This window comes from Equus caballus, chromosome 8, assembly GCF_041296265.1.
Source record: "Equus caballus isolate H_3958 breed thoroughbred chromosome 8, TB-T2T, whole genome shotgun sequence".
Classification (NCBI taxonomy): domain Eukaryota; kingdom Metazoa; phylum Chordata; class Mammalia; order Perissodactyla; family Equidae; genus Equus; species Equus caballus.
The window spans coordinates 65,160,079-65,182,638 of record NC_091691.1 but is presented as its reverse complement, the minus strand read 5'-3'; the positions used below and the strand labels follow the sequence as shown (position 1 = coordinate 65,182,638).

Below are 22,560 nucleotides of genomic sequence, written 5' to 3'. Positions count from 1 at the left end.
TATCAGAGCTGCCACCTGTCAGAACTAAGTGGTCCAGTTCACCCCACCACTACCTTTGCTGGCTCCATAGAGTGTTTATGTGTATGTATGTGTGGGTAGGGGGCAGTCTTGTATTAAAGTCATAAACCATATCATCTTACCCATTCACATAACAGGGAAAGAAACTGAGCCCCAAAGTAGCGGAATGAACAGAGGCTCAGGAGATGCATGTAAATTGGAATGATGGTATCAACCTTAAAGGACTACTGTGAGGTGGCTTTATCACTGAGATAAAGAATTTTGTCTCTTTTCCTTAGCACTGATGGAGCACATTAGGAGACAATAATTTACCTAATCATTATCATCTGTCTCTCTCCAACTCCATGCCTCTCCCTTTGCCCCCAAACACCACAGTGAGTATAGGCTCTGTGATTTTTTTCTCTGATGTTCGAAAGCACCTGGCTGGTACTTAAATAGTTGTTAAATAAATGAGTTTGATATGAAAAAATGCTTAGCATAGTGTCTGTTACATGGCTGCCACTCAAATAGCAGTAGGTGTAACCATAATGGTGGCTGTAGGTGACGTGACACCCACGCTTACCCACAGACCTTCTACACAGGCTCCCAGGCCAGGCCTCTCTTCCCACCAGGCTGCAGTGGCTCTCTCTTAACCCAGAATAAATAAGCACAGAATAAATCACTCAATACTTTCTCCTTCTTACTTTCTCCCTTGATATCTGTATTAAATCCAAAAGAAAATAAGTTGTTTAGCCCAATGCCTTGTGCGCAAGTTGGTCTAACACTCGAACAGAAGGTCCTCACAGCACGTTCCATGTCTTTCAACATGATTGATAAACACACTTAACATATCTACTTCTGCTATATATAATAATGTAAATAGAGCTTAAGTTCTGTCAACCTCTGACTTCCACCATGCTTTGTGCATTCTTCACAGGTCAATATATCTTTGAGCAAAAGTCAAGAGACAGGATTGCTTGAAAGGATGGCTGGACTTTTCCCCCTGTTAATCATGTGTGATACACATGTTTCAGAATTATGTCATATCTCATCACCTCACATTCAAATGGAAAATGGAACTTCTTCAAAAGCAGCACTGAACCAAATTAGTGGGACTCAAGATTTATGACTGAAATTTCAAAATAAGTTACCCAGTCTGGCCACCTGCCCCACCCTCTGTCTGAGAGGCAAGCCCACAGAGTCAGAGGGTTCTCAACCAGCTTCCTTGTCAACCACCACAGGGAAGATCCCAAGGGAAGGAAGTCTCTGATGATGGCAAAATGACAAAGCCAGACCCTCTCATGGGCTTCCTTAGGGACTCACTGCCTTTCTCTCCGCCTGCCAGGCCCTGTCCACTAGAAAGGGAAAGTGACTTGAAGTGGTAAGCAAAAGAGAAGACAACCCAGCAGACTGAGCAGACAGGTGTGACACTGCACCACGCCCCAGAGACTAACTGGAATCTACCTTTTCATTGCAGCCCCTGAGCAAAAAAGCCAATTGCCTGGATCAGTGGAGGCATTTTAAATTTTCATTCATAAATATTTATTAGTCCCTATGATAGACTTAGACCCCTCACAGCTTTTATCCCTATTCTCTAACTGGCCCTTTTGGAGCAAATTGTCCACGCTCACAGAATGAACCCTTCTGGTTAACCCACGTGCGGCATGCGTGATGTTTATAAAACAACCAGAGGAATTTATTCTGGGACAACTTCATTTGCCATAGGTAGTGGTAATTTTTGATGACTCATAGCTTATTTGTTGATTTTCTTTGCTGATTCTTTAAATCAGATAGTTATGATTTAAAAGAATTCCTTTCTATTAAAAAAAAAAAGTCTACTTTAACACGCCCATTCTCCCCCCTATCCCCCAGAGGAATGAACTTAAAGCCACTTTGAGAAGGAGAATTTACAGTTGATTCATACACTTGTGAACAAATGGACATGCTCTGACGGCCCTCAGTCAACTCTGTCCACTGTCTCACCAGCTGAGAAGGAATTGGAGAGCTGCTTCTAAACCCGCTGGGAAGAAGCCCACCTGGAAGTCATGTTGCTCTCTGCAGAACACCATGACACATTTATAAGTTTAATTCCATCATAGGCTTCAAGAACAATTTTGCTAGCAGTAAAATAGGATGATGTTATATGTATGCATTATAAAATCATGGCCAAGACCACACATGTCCTTAGAAAAACATGCTATTGAAGCACATGAGATAAGCTATGTCTGAGTTTTTTCCATTATGCTACTCCTTTTTTTAAGTAGCTAGTGCTCAGCAGCAGACAGACGACAGTAGTTGCCAAAACTTAAGAAATTTTACAGGCAAAAATCATGAAGTTGAGAAAATAATCCATTAGCTGCCCTTTTTCTTCTTTTCTAAATTGGGAAAAGATGACCATTGTTTCATCTTGGAGGAAGAGATTCAGTACAGCAGAGAGCCTCTGGCTGGGCTGGTCGATGGAGTCTTGGATGTGGGGTGCCAAGCTGGGTTCATCTCAGGATCACTCCTCTACCCTACCATGGAACGTGAAGTCCAAGGAAAGAAACTCTGAGCTCCCAAGTCAGCGAAGCCAAAGGATAAGCCCAGGGTTGTGAGAAGGCTGTCCCCTCTAACACAGCCCCCATGACAAGGTCCCATGCATTGTCTGAAATTTGGGACAGGAAAATGAAAAGTCCACTAATTGTCCTAAAGTGACCCCTGGAGTTAGAGGATGGAGTATGACTCCTCCAAGGATGAATGAAAGGATCTGCCTTGCTGTCTTCCCAAACACCCACCTTTGACCCTAAACCGCATTAATCGACCTTGGAAACACCAGCTCTGGTTTCTGAGCCATTGGCAGTCTTCACTAAGAATTCTCAGCTGGTCCCATGGTCTGCTCTTAGCCATAAAGGATTTCAAATCTGGCACCACACAGCAACATGCTGTGGTAGAAAGAAATACATAGACTTGCCCTGGTCTGGGACTCACCTTCCAGACTCACAGCCCCTGACACCCTGACCATGCACTAAGGTTTGTCTTGTCACCGCCCCCCCCCCCCACTGCCCCTCCCACACACACATGCCTGCAGTTGCCTGCGATCCACCATGCCTGGGGCTGACATCTGCCTGTGCATTCATGGAAACGTATGGGAGCCCAGTTTAAGGTCCTGGATAGCTTTCATAAACTTATATTCAAACTCTCAAAGTAACTAATGAACTACTTTCTTTTGCCTTTGGATTCAGCACTGAAAGGTGGGTCTCTGAGCAATACTGAGTCAGAGACACAAATGGTTTGCATCAAAGAGGGCTATTTAGGCCCCTAGTTTCTTTTTGACAGTTGTATCAGAGCTGATTTGTGCATAAGCACGTGGGTGCCCACATACATACACACACACCTACACACACAAGAAACCATAAGGAAATACAGCAACTTGTTAACAAGAATTATCTCTGTCTATGAGATTAGAGGTTATTTTTTCATTGTCTTCTTTACATTGTCTTTTCCAAATTTTCTACAGAATATTACTGTCATAATCATAAAAAAAATGTTATCAAGTTTTTTTGTTTGAGTCTTTATGGGGATAATAATAATAATAATGTCTTACTGGGGAGCAAAACCAAAAATTTTTAAAACAGACAAAACAAAACAAAACACCCCTAGCAGTTTAGTTTCAGGACTCACAATATTATTGGGGCCACAGCGTATTACACAATAAGCCACATCCAAAGCTCGTTCTTCATCAAGTGTGTATGGCAGGCCTGCCCTCTGTGGGCCAGCTAGGTGCTGGGACATCAACAGGAGAGACCAACCCTGCCCTCGAGGAGGCACACACTCATGAGAGATGGGCCATGACAACGACAGAGAGGAGGGACATACGAGGGCTTTGAGAGCACATGACTGTCTGACTCAGCTAGGGAGGGTGTGGTGCAGGGCAGGTGCGAGAAGGGCCAGCTGAAGGACTTGGACCTAATCCCGTGGGCACTGGAAAGCCACTGTTGGGTATTAGGTGGAGAATGATGTGAGCCAATGTGTGTTTTAGAAAAATCCTCCAATAGCAGAGGCAAGGGGAGCACTTCCGGGAGACAAGGGTCCCCAGGCGAGAGATGGTGAGGGTCCCCAGTAAAGTAGGACAGGGGATGGAGGGAGGGAGGGAGGGAGGAGGTGCAAGGAAGGTCTGGAGGTCAGAGCCCATAAAGCATGCGTGAGGGGAGGGGAGGCGGGAGCAAGGGCCGCCCCGACAAGAGGGGAAAAGAAAAGGAGCTGGTTCCACATGTTCAGTGGCGGGGGCTGGGGACAGAGTGTAAAGCTAAGCTCAAGGTCAGATCGATCCTGGGTGAGCCCACGGGTGCCTTTCTTTCACTGTCAAACCACGTTCCATCTCAAATCTTTGTATACTTACTATCTTAAAAATGTTTCCTGCAGTGGGAAGTCCACAAAAAGGGAATTCCATTCATTCTTAATTCTGTGTTGACCTTGTAAAAAGCGGAAGCCTTCCTACATCAGACATTTTTACCTTGATGAAATAAGTGGGGGGGGACCACTCACCTCTTTTTGTGTCAACAGCAGAGACAGCCTGAATCAGAAGAGGTGCATTTGACTCCGAGTACTCCACAAAGACGAGCAGCAGCTTCAGGGCTGTCTTCACCACCAGGCGGAACTGCACAGAAAACATAAAACCATCATGTAGCTGCAGACACGGCCACGCGTGCCCGCAGGCGTGGTCCTCCTAACCACAGGTGGCATCCAGCACTTGCTTCAGCCCAGGAGGTCTTCTCGGCAATTACGTAGATTCCCTCATCAAAGCCTCAGAAGGCAGGTATTAGAATTATCCCCATTGCACAGATCAGGACACTAAGGCACAGTGTACCCTGCTCAAGATCACACAATTAAAAGAGAACCAGAATTTGAACCCAGGGCCTCTGGCCCCAGGGTTCACACCCAGGAGTCTCTCAACATCTGAGGTAGAGGCTGCTGAGTCGGTTACTTCATTTTACCCAGCCTAGAACATTGTGAGGTAGCAATGAACACAATCCTCCCTTTTCTGGTGAGGATGCAGGCACAGCAGGTTATACCACTTGCCCATAGTCACAACAGCTAGCCCAAGTGGGCAGGAATCTGAACCAAGTCCCATTCTTAAAACTGAGCAGAGAAGCCACCTGGGCCCTTAAAGACCATACTCGCTAGGTCCAGGGCACAGTATCTGTGAGGAGTCACACACAGCCTGGGGGCCTCCTTCACACAGGTCACAGGTCACTCACTCAGAGAGATTCCCAAACATCTCAATTGCCGTGCAGCCAGCCCTGGGGCTGTGGTAGGTCTCCAGAGCAACTCCCCCCAACACCACCTCCCCCAAGATGCTCCTGCTGCTACCGTTCACCCACGGTCTCCTTTCCTGGACCCCACTTCCTTTTCAGAACCTCCTCCTCAGGAAACTCATACACCAAGTGCCTTCTGGAAATGGGCTCAAATCATGCATCTAAGAAACAGCAAGCCCACCTTGGGCTGCGTGTCCCACCCTGTTTGCTTGTCAGTGTCCCGCCCCCATAGGCAGGGACACTTTCAAGAGGAGACGGGCTGATTCGCACTGTGTCTGCAGGGCCTGGAACTCACTTGGCACGGAGTGGGCTCAGCGATGTTTGCTCACTGAATGAATGAATCAGTTAATGGCCCATCAATCCATGACCCTCACCTCCATCACTGTGGTTGTAGAGAATCAGCTCCAGGTTCTCCATTTGCAGCCTGAGGAAGACCCAGGCCTCCTGGAGGCATCTGCTCATATCACAGTATCAGGGACATGTGTAGACTTTACAGGGAACTTGGAGCATCATGCATTCCACAGGGAACAGTGTAAAAACACCACTCACCCCAAGTCATTTCTCCAAAATCACCCAAACACCTCTTGCCCTTTCTCATCTGTCTTATTTCCCTAGTAAACCAGGTCCTTTCCTTGATTCCACATCTCTCTCCAGCCCATGCCTCAGTTGTTCTCAGCTCCCTTTATAGAAAGACTTCTCAAAAGAGTTACCATACTTCCTGGTTCCACTTTCTCACTTCCCATTGACTGCTCAACCCAATCTGATAGGGCCTCTATCACCAGTACACAAATTAAATTACTCTTGTCAAGGTTGCCCAATGGCCTCCATGTTGTCAAATCCAGTGATTACTTCTCTGCGTCCATTTTAGCTCAACTCTCAACAGCACATGACAAAATTGCCCCCTCCAGAAACAATTTCCTCCCACCGTGGCCAACCACAGTCTCCCACCTGAGTGGCCACTCCTTTGCTGGCTCCTTTTGGGCATCAACATCTAGGTGAGGGAAGGCCTCATAGTTCACTCCTATGCTCTCTTCTCTTTCCACACACTTTCTCTAGATGAGTTCATCCAATCTCTCGGTTTTAAATTTCATCTATGACTCAATGCTAACTGTTGCTCTCCAGGCCTGACCAAACTCCTGGGCCAGGTGGGTGCATAGCCCCCAATTCCTGACATCTCCACTCAGATGCTAACAGGCACCTCAAATTGAACGTGGCCAAAAGAGAACTCTTGATTTTCATTCATGTTCACTCCATCCCACCTACCACTCCCAGCCTATTCCCTCCACAGTCCCCACCTCAGCACAAGGCCCTGCCATCCACTGACTGGCAAGTGGGAAATACCCTGCACTTCTCTCACCCCATTCCCACAACAAATCCATCCGCCAGTGCCAACAGAGCTTCCTTCAAGAGTTGTCCTGACTCCATCTACCTCTCCATCTCCTTGTTTACCCTGGACTACTGTGAGAGCCTCCTAAGTACTTCCGGCCTTGTCCTCCTGAAGTCCATTCTCCAAATTGCAACCAGAGTGACTACAGCACTCTGAACCCTCCAATCATTCTGCATTGCACTCAAGACAGAATCAATTCCTGCAGGCTTTCTGTTCTGGCCTCTGTGCAGCTCTCTGACCTCCTCTTCTATCATTCTCCCTCCTGCCCAGTGTTTTGCAACCATCTGCCCTTCTTTAGTCATGTGATCACGTGTTGTTAACACATTGAAGCTTGTTCATGATTCATTCTTCTCATTGGCTATCCCCTAACCAGTCGCCAGAGGAATGGCCTTTTGCTCCTTCAGGTATGAGAAATTTCCCCTCATGGTAAATGCCTTCTTGACTACTTCATCTAAAGGAGCCCCTTGGTCACTCTCACATTGCCCTGTTTTATTTTCTTCACATCCTTTATCATGACCTGATATTCCTTTGTTGCCTCCAACTAGAATATAAGCCACCTGGTAGCAGAGAAGTTTTATGTGACACACCAGAAACAGCATCTGTCCCTGAAGAGCTGCTCCGTCAGTACTGCATCTGAAGGGCAGGCAGGCATGCCCTTTTCACTGAGACTTGTTCTTCAAACCCATCCTCCTCATGTTGTGTGGAGCAAGTCACCTTGGCCCCAGCTTCCATTTCCAACTCCATCACGGTCCTCAGCAAAGCTGAGGCCCCTCCACAATTATACTGAGGACAAGCACTGCCTTGGGTTTCCATTCTCATTGCTATGTCCTTTTCAAAGGGAAGTGAGTTCTTTTGAGGGCTTTGAACTCTTCAGAGTGTTTCCAGCTTTATAACTTGAGTCCCACATTTGGTCCTCTACTCCCTGACTAAGAATAAACTAAATTCCAGAATATTTTTCTCAACAACTACAAGGTTGGAGGTAGGAAGGGAAGGCATGGTATAATGAACTGTGCTATCTTTGTACATTTAGAGCTGAAGAAATTTCTTCAAGTAAATAAAACAACCCAGCAAGTCCAGGCCTGGCGACTTCCTCAGCGGGTAGACTGTGATTATGTGGTTTAAGCCTTAATGCCTTCCTGGGAAAGAACCTGGCTGCTGCTCAACCCCACTCCCCCATTAGCTGGTCTCAGCAGGGGCCCCCTTATGCCCATCTCATCAAGGTTCCTTCTGGGCATCTCTGTGGTCGTGGGGCTTTGGCCGACATGGTCTCAGGGACCCAGAATCCCTCAGCCATTCTCTCCCTTATGAGGCTAATTAAGAAAACACTGATTTCTAGAAACGTTTTCTTTTTCTGTTGGTCTGAACATGCCTATTCACATATTCTTCTCCTTTGCTGTGAAGGCTTTATTCGGAGCTCTTTTGGCACTGCAATTTTATTTTAAAAAACAAATCCCCAAACTCTTCTGATTCATGATTTTAGGTTTTTATGAATTTGGCTTCTATTGAGTCTAAGTTTACATTTATATATGTTTAGAAGCCTTACTATGTAAAATTAATAACAAACATATTAGATAAACTATTTTAGAAAAGAGATAGCATTAGAGGATTAATTTTTCAGAAATGCATGGTACTAATTGCAAGCATGTCCTAACTCATCATCAAAATATGTCCACAGGACGACTCCTCAGAAATATCTTATAGCATTACTATATAGATTTGAAAGTAAGAAAAGTACATTACTTCAAAAGATTTCCACCTCAACCCCTCATTTATCCAGAAATCACTTACTTTGATGCCCTCAAGTATCTGGAATGCAGTCGAAACCCTCCAAAGCCTTGGAACAGCCACAATGGAGGCCACACGCCAATTTCTCCAAGTTCAAACACGCTGTGTATCTCAAAGCTCTTCAAATCCACACTTGGTGCCACCTGCGTGTATCTGAGACACATTCTAATAGGAGTGGCTATTGAGATTCCCAGCCCACACCCACTGAGAAGAGGCAAACCAGAGGCCAGTGATGGATCAGGAGAGGCAAGCCCACCCTGGTCGCAGAGTGAGGATCAGGAATAAGGAGGGTAGGACTAAGGTACACGGATGGCAGCGCACACACAACTGCATGGCTCAGACCCTGAAGATTTCTCAAAGGGATATGGTAGTGTCACTCCAGTCTGAACTGTCCGATTTTCAGCTCTGCGTGGCACTCCATCATGTTCTAATGAGGGGTTTCATTGCAATGGTATACGGGCTCAAACACCTGCCTATCTGTCTAGCATTGAGGGAAAATCAGTAAGGATTCTCCTTCTCAGGGAGCATCGATCTGTTGGGAAGATAAAGCAACCAGTCACAAAACAGTTAAACGGAGGTTCAGGGTAACAAGGAGTCAGCATCAGAAGCAGTGGTCCAAAGACAAATGGGCTGACACAGAGGGAGCAAATGCACTCATCTGGAGGTTCTCAATGGCCACTTGCTAAGACTGTTGCAGAAGGAATTCAGAACTGGCCGACCCCATATAAGATCCTTCCCAATCCCAGGATGCCCTGTGCTTCTTTCAATGTCTTCAGTGACTTCCAGATGCCCAGCACTCAGCGAGAGTCCATGAGGGAGTAACAAAGCTATGGCCCTGCCTTCAAGGAGATGGCCACCCTACAGCCAAGAGAGGACCCAGAACACCTCCACCCCACACAAATGAGAGTGTTATTTGTACTAAAGGCCCTCAGAGTCACGTTGCTGACGACAGTGGGCACTTCCCAGAGGACAGCTCTTATAGTGGGGAGGAGACTTGGTCAGATAGGCTCAGAGCTGATTGAGCTGCCCTTCCGGGATTCCATGGAGCAGAACAGCTGTGTGACAGCCTTTGGGTTCCTGCTCACACACTTCCTTAGGGCTGGAGGAAACACACTGGGGGTCAGATTCAGTCGTTGGGCTACATATTACCTACTTTTTATATAATTACACTCTAGGGAAAACTAGTATTCTATTTTAATGCTGTCCATTATAAGAAGTTATGCTTTATATTGCTTTGAAACATGCAGCTACATCATAGCATATAACAGGAATCTGAGACAACCCCTTCATGTGATGGGCGGATAGGAACATGCAGCCAGCTGTGAGGTGCTGTGCTTCTCATAAGTATTCAGCAATTTTGGAGGTGACTGGGCTGAGCTTGACTTTCTTTGGCAGCTACGGTTTTGCACTCTTTGTTCCTACTCAGCATAAAATAGAGGCCATGAGTCTTCAGAGGAACAGAGATGCCTTTTGACCCACGATGTAACATTTGTCAGGTCAAGTCTCAATCAGGGGACTCAGCGTCCAGATTGCATAAACAATTCAGGACCCCAAGGTCACCTCCATGCCAGGGTGGCTGGGACAGAGGGTGGCAGGATGGTGTCAACACAGTGCTTAGCTGTTTTTTTTAAATTTTCTGGGTCAATCCACAGGTAGGGTGTGGAGACACCCTGCACACAACCCAGTGTATAGGTTTTAGATAAAATGTTACCACCAGATGTATGGAAAAGGAATAAAAGGCAGTTTCTCAATAATTTTGCACTTAAAAGCAATCTGGAGCTCCCTTCATGTTTCATTGTACTTATAGAAACCCAAGAACTATACTTAGCAGGTCAAATATGCTGCTTATTAAGAAGAAATAAAAGAATTTCAAAAAATCTCCAAATTCCCACTCCTCTTCTAAAACTTCAACAACCATAAAAAGAAAACAATTTCCAAACCTCAGGATTTAAATTACAAAAGGGGTTAGAAAAACATGCTTCATTCCATTTGTTTCATTTTCCACTAAAAAAAGCATAAATAGCATAAATATGTTATAGAAGTGGATGCTAGTTATTAAAACTGAATTAGAAATTGGTAAGATAACTTCATCTATAAAGCTTTGTCACATTGTTCACAAGCCTACCATAACTAAGAATATGCTGAGTATTTTAACCACAACAAAAAAATTCACGTGACTTAAGTTACTTATCTTTAAGAACTTCTCAATGAAACACTTTATTCCAATGACATATTCCTTAAGCTCAGAATTCCTGAGCAAGAAGCTCAGAATGAGCTGTAAAGCCTTTGTAACTGGTTATCAAACAGTCCAGTAGATAGCTGAGACTGTGAATCTTTCCCCTTCCGAGATGTTGTCTGCAAAACGATGTGGGTCTTATCGGAAATAAAGTATGGGACCAAATATACAACTTGAGTACAGAACTCTGGGTTTGGCTTTCAGGTGCCCATGGGGGAGGAGCGTAGACACCAGGATTGGCACATCTGCCAGGACAGGAAGTCACCTGCACCAAATCCATGTGCTATGGCCTCAGGGCCTGACAGCTGACCTGCTTATGACCCGATACAATTTGCAGAAAGGGAACCAACTTTGTGAGTAATGTAAGGGAATCCCTTAAGTTTTTACTAGTTAGTGAATAGGAAATCTTGCAGAATGTAAAATACAGCCAATTATTAAAAAAATAATTAAGATGTGTCAAAATAATAAATAATGCTACAAATGGACATTTTCTTCTATTGAGATAAAATTCTGGGGCTTAGCTGGAGGTTTCTTTAAAGAATAATAACTAAAAGTGGACAAGAACAGAAAATATTCACTTTGCTAACTTTCCCTTAAGATACTCAATATAATTATGAAGAGTTAGTTGATAATAGGTAACATAAATCCACTCTGTTACTGTTAACTAAGGAATACCAAAAACCCTGTGCTGAAAGCCTGCCTTAAGGAAGACCTTGATGGTATTTGCCAAATGAAGGAGGGAAATCAACAAGGGTGGGTGCTTTTCCAGTTATGGACATCTCCATTTTCAGATGCAAAATCTCATGTTGTAGGAAGCTATGTAGCTTGTCACACAGCTAATTTCTGGAGGAACTCACAGAACAGGCCAGTCTGATTCTTTCTACTATACTAAAGGGAATCCCAGCTTTCCCTCTGGTGCAAAAACTTAAGCCTTGAGGAAATGTGACAAAGCTTCTTTTCTGAGCAATAACCAAGGTTAAAGAACTTTCTTAAGTAAATCCCAGCCTGAAACATGATAGTAGACAACAGCTAAACCTCAGGAATGGTGAATGCGCTGTTAAGCAAGAGTTTGGCAGCCAGCTCACATCTCCTTAGAGTGGGTGGAGAAGGGTTAGAAGGTGAGTGCTGGCAGGTGGAGAGAGGCTGTGGGCATGGGGCATGGGGGTTAGCAGTGCTGGCAAAGACAAACTTGAGCCTGCAGGGCCACTCCAGGGCTGGCTCCAGGAGCCTATGCTTCTTCCAGTGCCCCTGTCCATCCAACTCTCCTCGAACATCTCTTCTGGAGGAAGAGCACACTGGCTACTCTGGATTTTTGCATCACCGCAAATGTTCTTCCACATTAGAAGCACTCATTCCTGCTCTCTCCAGCTGCTAGAACACAGCTGCTCCTCCTTGGCCACATGCCCTAAAAGGGAAGAAGGGTCAAAATCCCACCCCTGCTCCTGTTTCTCAAGTTCATGGGGATCTTGTCTATGTAAAGTAGTAAGCCGCCGTTCTGGTTTATCAATGAGCCTCTTGAGAGTTGTGGTTCCTACCACAAATCAGCTCTCTGAAGCTGATCATCTTAGAGCGGATTGAAGAAACTGCTGTTCGAGCCCTGTGGCTGGAGACCCATCCTGGACCACAGGGTCCCCTCAGCATGCTGGATCCTCCAAGCTTTGACTTGAACTTCTGGTCTCTCCTTCTGACATCTTCCTAAAACAATGACTAGTAAAACAACTTTTTTTTTCTTTTCTTTTTCTTCTACTGAGATTAACCTCATATGGGGCATCCAAGAAACCAAATAAGTGAGAACTTGTTTTCTGGGTGTACATAGTCAAATAACCAGCAGAATGGCAATAGCCCTAAAGGAGAAGCTGGCTCTTTGCGCCCACTGTATCTCTTACACAAACATTACTTGACATGCCATTAAAACTTGTGGAATATTAAAAATCTTACCTAATGAAACACTGATAAACATGGGAAAAATTCAAACACAACTTCACTCACTAAATATATTTTCATGAAATTAGAAACAAAGAGGCTCTTTAAATTTAGCACAGAATCAGTAATAATTTGATTATTTAACAATATGAAAAAAGCCAAATGAATTATGGCACATTTCTATGACTGGTATACAGGCACTAAATATTATGTTTTTAAAATATTGTAATAAAACAGGAAAATGCTTATAATATATTTAGAGTTAACTACGTAAGAAAAATTCAAAGAAAAATCAGAAGGAAATGTTAATCTTTATATCTATGTAGTTGCTTTCAGTTGATTTTTACTTTTTTGTATTTCTAAAATACTACACAAAGAGACTATATTACTCTTATAATCATAAAAAATTCAGTGAAAGTTTTAAAAGGGTCTTTTAATATCAAAATTCCATATTATATCAATAAACTTTAGCTATGTTTTTTCTTCAGTCTGTTAACATTAACTGCATCATGAAAGTTAGTTTTAATCCAAATTTTTATTAATAAAATACGTATTAATTCAAGTAATTTGGAAGGATTAAACACAAATATCCAATTAGTATTCATTGGCTGAGTAGGTCTCACGGTATTTAATATATTTAAAGTGTTTTAAATATACAAAATTGGACCTCTGGCTTCTGCTTAGAAAGCTACAAAGAGTGTACTCCAAATATAACAAGAAAAAGCCAAATGATCATTAAAATCACAACTTTTCTTGAGCCCATTAGAGAGCTGGGGTTTCAGGTCAACCAAGTAGCCTGAAACCTAAGGAGGGGCAGCTTTCCCTCCACCAAGAAAAGATGGGACACCAGCAATGGCCCACCTGAGACAGAGCAGGGGAGAAAGATGGAGCCGCCATACCAAGCAGTAAGACAAACTCAGATAATAGTTTTAACAAATTGCTAAAGACCAAGCATGGGCTGCCATGGGAGTATGGAACCTCTGGGAACTATAGACACATGGGGATTCAGCATCCACTCGCAGGCGCTCTCCAGTGACCCTCATGGCACTCATGGGGAAGATCGGGGGCAGGGCTGGAGATCTAAGAAAGCCTTCCCACGGTGCAGGCCTGGGGATGCACAGCCAAATAACTAGCACAACAGCAACACCCCTACAGGAGGAGGGGAGCAGCCACCACACCACCTGGAAAGGCAGAAACCACACCCAGAACCTTCTCCTCTATGAGACAAAACTCATAAGCCACAGGGAAGGGTAGTAAATCTTGTTGCCCCTGCAGCATAATTGTTGTAGGAGAAGGGAAAAGAACAAAACTCCGTGCTCCTGGGGCTGGGACAGGAAACCATTCTGAGCCCAGACCTTTAGAGGTCCCCCACTACTGACGGAGGTACAGGAGCACCGAGCTCCAAGACCCAGGGACATTAACCCTGCTTAAGACTAATACAGGACAAAGATGACAGAGGAACCCCACTCCACCATCCCCAGGCTAGCAGGCACCAAGCAGGTAACGACAAGTAACAGCAGGCTACTACTGGGGCAGGGGCAGGAGCAAAAAAAATCTTAATGAGCATCCTATTGAAGGTAAAATGATTCTAATGAAGGCACACAATCTCTGTCTTCTAATGTGAAGATCTAAAGACGCATGGGTTAAAAACCTTGGGAAATTATGTACCCGGAATGATAACACATCTGATGCTCCATTAGACTGAGAACAGGAGCAGATAATTACACCTATCAAGATGGAAACTGTATTTCATTTTTTACATTTGAATGTGTTAATTAAAGCAATCCTTCATAATACTACCAAGAATAACCGAGCATATTTGATGTTCTGAGAATTTACGATGCAGGCACTTCAAACAAGGCAAAGATATAATTAGTAATCCTTAAGACAACAGGCAGAGAACAGAAGAAACTCTCCCAATTTTCAGAAAAGGATTAAAGATGAGATCCAAAAATTACATCCTCCACTTTATCAAACCCGCTATTGATCCCTGGCAATATGCTCCAGAGGATTTTTGGATGAATGTCTCATGAGCACTTAGAAAAGAGAGGAAAACACCTGGGACCAGCAGTTTCCAGGTGCACAGGTCCTGGCAAGCTGAGTGCCTCTCTCATTTTAAGAGAAGGTAGGAGGTTGGTGAACTTGTGGGAAAAGAGTTGTTAGCTCACAATACTGGGCACTGATGTGCAGGTACAATGCTCAGTGTTTTACATACTCTTCATTATTATTATCCCAATTTTATAGATTATTACCTCCATTTTATAAATGAAAAAAGAATCGACCCAAAGGATCAGATAGGTGTGTTGGACCCCAAAGCTCCAGAGTTACTACCAGAAGCATTGTACCTTGACTTTGGGAAGGCCTTGCGAACTCAATGAAGGAACGAGGCTGGATGACCACAGAGTTAGGTGCCTTCCCACTACCTGCACCAAAATGGTCCTAAATACCCCGACTGATCAGTGTCAACCTGCAGGCTGCACTGGCTCACACGTTCCTTGTCTCTGCCGAGATTTTGGTCAGTGACACACAAGCTCTGCTTATTAAATTTATGTTACATAAAACTAGGATTAACAGTTAACATGATGAATGGCCAAAGCAAAATTCAAAATTATCTTGAGGCTGGAACTCTGGCCTGAAATCAATGGGAAAAAATGCAAAGCCCTGCATTCAGGTACACAACAGTCAATCACAGAGATGCAGGATGGAAGAAAATGGCAAACGTGGATGTGTGAAAAAAACACCTGGGAGGTTTGGCGGATTATCAGTTTGACTTGAGCCAGCACCCAGAGCTGCTGCTCAGAACCTAATGAATCAGAGGTGGGATTTGTGAAAAAATGATGTTGGATGCCAGGAGGCTCCCATGTTGCTATTCTTTGTACTGGATGGACGGAAAAGTTAGCAAACAGTATGATGAAGAATTGAAAATTACGTCCCCAAGGAGCATCTGTGGAAACCACAGAGTTTAGCCTGGATAGGATGACATGATAATTGCCTTGAAATACTGAAAGAGCTTCTTGGGGAAGTGTGTGTGTGTTGCTCCAGAAAGCAGTGCACAGTGTCTGGTTAGTGACAGAGAGGTGGATGCAGGTCCCAGTAGGAAGGCTTTCCACCCATTCCTGTGTCCAACAATGGCTGTTGGAGGGAAACGGAGTTCACTGTGCCTCCAGAAGTATTAGGAATTCGGTTGGTGAATGTCAGGAACATCTCTAATAAGATTTTGTCATCTCTTTAGGGCTATGATTCTATTATTTTATATCATGTAACTCAACAATCATTTCAGATCTCACCCATGTAGGTAATCTGAGTGGATCACAGAGCAGTGACATGCCAGTGACTCTGAGACCAAACGGCGCACTGAATCTCCTCTCCTCCTCAAGCAGCCAGCATTTCCCAGAGCACCTGGCACCAATGAGGCCCCCCGCTTAGCTCTCCTTGGGAATGTTACCTTCCTCTCAAAAGCAGTGTCAAAGCTTTCCGGCCAACAAACTCCCATTTCCAACTTCTCTGCTCCTGCCAGAGGCAATGCTGTATTCCTAGCTGCCCAGATTCAAAACTGTGATGCTATCTCTGATTCTTGCTTTTATTTTACCATGTCCAGAAACACAATCCTAGGAAGCTATTTCTCAAAAGTCTCCACATTTCCATTATTCTCTATTTCCACTGCAACTCTTGACCAGGCCTCATCACCCCACAGCTTTGGTACTGTGCTAGCCCCCTAGCTTCCCATCCCTGTCAATCAAATCCTTCCCCCTGCCACCCGGTTCTACAAACCATAGTTACTTATTATCTCACCGCCCTAGAAACTTTCAGCAGTGTCCCCCATGTGCGTGTGTGTGTGTGTGTGTGTGTGTGTGAGAGAGAGAGAGAGAGAGGGAGAAAGAGAAAGAGAGACAGAGAGAGAGAGAATGGGAAGCATGGGCGCTCTAGTGTGTATAAGAGACAGTGTATGTGTGAAGGTGGGCTGTGGCCACGGCTCCCCTCTGCTAGGGTTAAGTAGCTGGGGCTGGATGGGAGTAGGGAAGCATCACCATCCCTACATAATACAAAGGAAGACTGCAGGTCTGTGATTAGCAACCTGGGGCGCAGTTGGAAGAATTAGATTCCATGGGGCTGACAGAAAAATATTCCTCAAAATGAGAGAGCAGGTGAGCCGAGGTGGACAGCACTGGAGAGAGGGCAGATTCCATGACAGAGTCAGGAGGTGTCCCTGGAGAACCCCCACGGAGGTGGGGTGTTGCTAGTCACACGGCCCCGGGGCCTCCATGGCCAGAAGGGGATCCATACAGACACCGAGAGACAGGCTTTCTGTGTTAGGGTGACAAAAGGCCATGAGGTACAAGCTGAATCATCTTACCCCAAATAATTAGACTTCCAGATGTATGAAGAGAAAAAAATCCAGATCGTGTGAGAGGTTATGGGATGGGCATCCACTTCTTACCTCTGACTGGGGAATTTCAAGATGGGCTTTTGTAAATAGAATGAAACACTTTATTGAAAACACTTTTTTCTTTCTTTTAAAAAGTAATTATTTGGCTGCAAATGCAACATTTTCTCCTCTGTCTAGGAGTCTCAAATATCTGCAAATGCACATTGCATAATGACCCTCTGGCAGGCTGCAAAATCATGCCTTGTTGCCTTTCATGGAACGAAAAGGAAGAATTATGAAAACAGAATGACAAGGTTTCTCTAACCCAGGATTTCATTTATCAACTCTCTGCCTATTTAAGGAAAAAGCAACAGGATTTCAAGGTAAACCTTTTAGGTTCAGAGAAATCTGACTCTTAGTGGAAATAAACCCCCCAGGAGCCCTAACTTTCCTAATTTCTTAATTTAATTTGAACTGGGAAAACTGTTGTGGCCATATCGCCCCATCTGTATGTTTAAGGAGTGGACAGATGTTTCCTTCTCAAAATCTAAGGGTTTTAGGTTAGTGCATCCATCATTCTTCTTGCAGATTTCTTATGATCCAGACATGCAGCAGTGAGAGGGGAGTATCAGGGGACACTGTGTTGGTTTTCTAAGTAAAAAGTGATTTCATTAGAACTACACTGAATATAAACTTGGTGGCTGCTGCTGTTGTTGACTTCCAGTCACTAGCCTGGAACCAAGCACCCCCTGCAGGGCCCTGGAAGACCTCTCTCTGACATTATATGAGTGGACATGGGATGCGGGCATCACCCACGGTCCCTTCTAACAACACCGTAAGCTCCAAAGCTTAGGCTGGCCCTTGGCTTTATTTTCTTGTCCTTATGGTGACTGGCCCAGTGTTGAACACAGGAGCCAGAGACTATGATGGATCTTCCTTTGGGAAAATGAAAGATGGAGAAAGAAACCAGCCCTGATCCAATGCTGATGCCACAAGTGGCTGGGGAGGAGCAAATGCCCATCTCAGACCAAGGCTCCAGGAGAGATGCCAAGGGTCCTGAGCACTGCATTGCTGCACAGGGAAAGGAGGCTGGGGAAGCACAGTCCCTATGAACTCGTTCTTGAGAGCCTTTAATTGTATGCTTTCTCCATGATACTTAGAAATGCAATATAAGGATTCTCCTGTGTGTTCCTTTTTGGTCGTTTTCCTTACAGAAAGGTGCCAAAGAAAAACCGACAGGACGCTGTTGCAACAGCAAAGTCTCCGAGCCTTCCTCCCACCTACTGAGCAGAGAGAGACATTTCAGTCGGGCCTGTTTCCTTTTTCTCATCTTCTGTCTTTCTTTTCCTCCCCCATGGTCTCTTCTCTCACTTTGTGCCATCTCCCCTCTTCTCTTCTTTGTGCCTTTTCTCTCTGTATCTTCTTTCCCCTTCTCCCACCCCACCACGGGATCTTGCCCTCCTGACTATTCCCCTTCTGATGATGAGCTAAAAGACTGTCACTTTTCCTATGGTAAGCGTGCTAGGCTTTATTTCCTTTCAGAAAGAAAGTTGGTTGTTGGTGTTTTATCATGACCGTAATAAAGGTATAAATATTTCTTTATTCAGCTGTGACATATACCAAAAGTCAGTTTTTACAGCAAAATCTCTTCCTATCTCCCTAGCATTTAGGGTCCTCGAGACCATCCAGAGAGCCCTGGGGAGGGAACAGCTTCCAAATGAACATGAAGTTGGGGAGGGTCCCCAGCAGAAGGAAGGAAAAAACAGCACTGAAACAGGATATGAGATAGAGATCTTCCCTTGGCCTGGCTAAAGCAACCTCGTAGGCCCAGACTTTCACTCAGCTTCTAAGGTCACCTACAGCAGTTTGAAAATAGTCATTTCCATTTTCCATAGAAAACAAAGCCAAATTTAAAAAAAGAAGAAGGAGGAAAGATTTTCAGTCTCCTGAGAGAAACTATGGCTGTTTCTATTATGAAATGGGGAAAAAATGCTATCATCAATAATACCGAGAAAAGGAAAATTGAGAGGAAGATATAAGGGTCAATTAAGGACCTAGGACCCAATGGGTGTTGCACACCAGGGTCATCCACAGAGAAGTAGGCCTGCCCACCCACACAAAGGCACAATCACCAGGACTCTAGAAGTCTGAAAGGAAGATACAGCCTCAAACCAGACCTGTTCTCATCACCAAGTCAAATCAGGGCTCAGCGCTCCTGAAGTACAGTAGAGGCCTTGGGAAGCAGGTTATGCAACAGGCAAGACTAAGGGATGTGACTCACTGCTGGGAGCATGATGCTGGTGCACGCCAGCCTTAGCGGGCTCGCCAAAGTGGGGGTAGCAGTGAATACAGGGGTCAGCAACAGTATGGGCTGACCACATGCTCTCCCTGCAGGGACCCCAGAAAGCTGTGTTGATTCTGTGACCTGTTTAAGTTAGGTTCAAATTCCTCATCCAGGCCCTCGAGACTGTCCTCTGCCTGACCCTGTGGCCCACTACAGTCACTGTGATCTCCATGAGGCCCCACCCTACCTTCACCCCAACAGCTGACCACACACCAACCTTGGTTCATTTCTACCTGCTCAGGACAGGATCCCTTCTTACTCCATCTTCCAAAGGCCCCTCCAGCTAGGTCCCTCACAGCCCCAGCTGAGAATTCAGAGAGGACCAACCAGGGCCTCACCCAGCTTCTGGCACATCTCAAGTGATGGGGTGGAGCTGCTCCCTTGGGGCAGCGCTTCCAGAGTGTGGGGACCTCGCAGCCATGGCTGGTCAGACACATGCCAAGGTCCATGGGGGAATTTAGACAGATTCCCACAACCAAGCTCTATTTTCTCAACTACAAAATGGGGATAACATTATTGACCTTATAGTGGTCTCATGTGGATTAAAGAAGATAATGCTTGTAAAGCACCTACTACAGTGCCTGGTAAATCTTTAATAAATATTGATTACCTTTATAATTGATGGTAGAGTTGAAAGGCAGTCTCAAATTCTTTCACATATATATAGGAATATACATTTGTACAATATACAAAAATGTACTTAACTAACTGATCATCTTGAACAGGAAATACAGCAGGTAAGATTGATACGATATCTACGGTATAATGTTCTAATTAAACATTAAAAAACAGACATGCTGAAAGCTTTTGATTAAATCTTAAAAGAAGAAAAAATAAAAAGGCATTAAAATTCATATGCTTTTTGCAATTTGAGTGTTTTTTAAAATCTATAAAATAACAGTCCTCATTCGTGCTGTGACAGGGCTGGAACAAATAGGGTTTCTCTCTGCAGAACCATCTCAGAGAGGGTAACAAAAAGAAAGGTGTATGATACTCAAACTGAAGAAAATGTCAGCCATGATCCTCTCTTACCTTTGACCCAATGAGAGTGTACAGCCACTGAATGGTTTCATTGTGGTTTATTACTCCATTCATTCCATCCACGTACAGCATAATTTGGCCCAAAGCTACGGAAAAGAAGAGAAAAAGAAGCAAGGAGACATTACGGTTTTATATGTAAATATAATCTTCAATGATCATAATGTCAGTGGAGATTTTCATACCTCAGGTACACAGCGTGTTAAGAACCAAATCTGAAGAGAATTCCTAACATCTGAAATTAGTGAAATCTCATTTCAGAGTGAAAGTGTTGACTACAGCAGAAGAAACAAGGGCTATTCCTGGCATCTGGGAGTTGCAATTAAGGCACCAAATCCCTTGATTGTGTTTCTGTGTGCCTTGATGTATAAAAGCATGTTTTTACGTTTCTATATCTGTGTGTAGACCCAGACGGGACAAAGACATCCACGAGATGGTGTCTGGGTTGTGGACTCCCGCTGGGACCAAGAGGACAAATGAAGCTTCCAAAAGCAACCTGTCTAGTGCCCCAGCCTGTGGTCAGGCAGGTCCCAGATTCCATGGAACCACCCTGAGCTGAAACAATTTTAATCCCTTAAATAAAGGATAAGTTGGTATTTAAATATCATTTGTAATTCTTTTCAAACATTTTCACATTAAAAAAATGTCAGAGAATATGAAAACAATTATTTGGCAGGCACCAAGTCCTAAATTCTTAGTTAAGGGAAATACAGTCACCACATATTGTCATTATTCATCAAAAAGAAAACACAAACCATGTTATTACCTTTTTTTAAACAAATATTAACTATACTTCTTCAGCTCCCTTACAGTATCAAAATAATTTGGACTCTAGATAAAGAACAGAAGTCTAAAGAAGTCAGTTTCCTAAAATCATGTCTGACCGCAAATCTTATTTCACCGTAATTAATTGGCATGGCATTGACATTTTTAGGCAACGTTTTTTCTCCCCGGTAACAGTAGGACATCTCATTTTAGAAAGTTGGAAAATACAGAAGAGTGAAGTGAAAACACTTCACAATCCCTTAACTTAAGATAAGCATTCTCAATAAATTGATATATTTTCTTATACTCTTTCTTCTATGCATTACACACAAAATTTACATGTAGGTTGTAGGAAACAGTCTCGATGAAATGGTGTTGATTGAAAAGAGCAAAACACAAAATACTGAGTAAACGCTCATTCCAAGCACACAAATATATGTGGGATGTTAGAAAACTCATTATTACCCTATTTGGCAAAAGGTCAAATAACAAAACCACATGATCATTCTGAGAGAAATTATGCTCCTAAATACATAAAAACTCAAAATTTAAAAAAATTAACTCAACATATCCTTGACACAATGAACAGTATATTTTTGGAAATAACAGATTCATATTCTATTTAATGGTGAAACACTGGTGACATTCCTATTAAAATCAGGAATAATTAAAAATAGATGCCCAGTAATTCCACGATTATTTAACACTGCCATAGAATTTCAGGCAAATTTAATAAGATGTGAAAAATAATGAGAAGTAGGATAGTTAGAAACAAATGCATAATACTGTCATTATTTGCAAGTAATATTATAGACCCAATAAAAAAATCCACCTACAGAATTTAAAATGAAGAAATCACAATTACAACCACTTTCTCATCTTAATGAGAAATACGTAACAAAGAAAACAATCAAAATTTGATATAAAAACATAATACTAGATAAATGGACATATGACAGCAAATATGATAAAGGATTAAATGATTTATTGTATAAATAATTTACACAAATTGATTGGAAAATACTAAATGCCAGGAGAAAAAAGTCAAAAGCATATCCTAAGAGAGACAACAAGCTGGTTTATGGTAACACACAAAGTTGTTCATTCTCACTATTATAAAAAATGCAAATTAAGACAATAATGAGGTAGCGGTTTCACTTAAATTGGCAAAGGTATTTTAAAAAGAAATGATCAAGTATCAAACGCTAGGTATCAAATGCCTGCTGGTGGCAGGGCAAACTGACACAAATCCTGTAATAAGGCTATTTAGTGTTATAATTGTTGTCTAAATAGTTATCATTATTTAGTGCCTACTGTGTGCCAAGCTCTGAGAAGGCACTTTATGTGTGTTATGAATACAACAGCCCTGTGCAGTGGGTATTAGTACACCCATCTGACAGAGGAAATCACCGAGGCTCTGCAAAG

At 43.5% G+C, this 22,560-nt stretch overlaps 1 protein-coding gene across 40 annotated transcripts in view; it reads right to left on the bottom strand.

Moving 5' to 3' along the window:
- The window catches only part of FHOD3 (formin homology 2 domain containing 3), a 455,074-nt gene that overhangs the window by 164,517 nt on the left and 267,997 nt on the right, over positions 1-22,560 (bottom strand). For all 40 annotated transcript variants that reach the window (XM_070220968.1, XM_070220943.1, XM_070220944.1 and 37 more), the window contains exons 6-7: positions 20,365-20,459; positions 4,522-4,633 (exon numbers count right to left, since the gene is read on the bottom strand). In XM_070220968.1, coding sequence (XP_070077069.1) covers positions 4,522-4,633; positions 20,365-20,459 — 207 coding nt within the window. The remainder of the gene's footprint in view (positions 1-4,521; positions 4,634-20,364; positions 20,460-22,560) is intronic.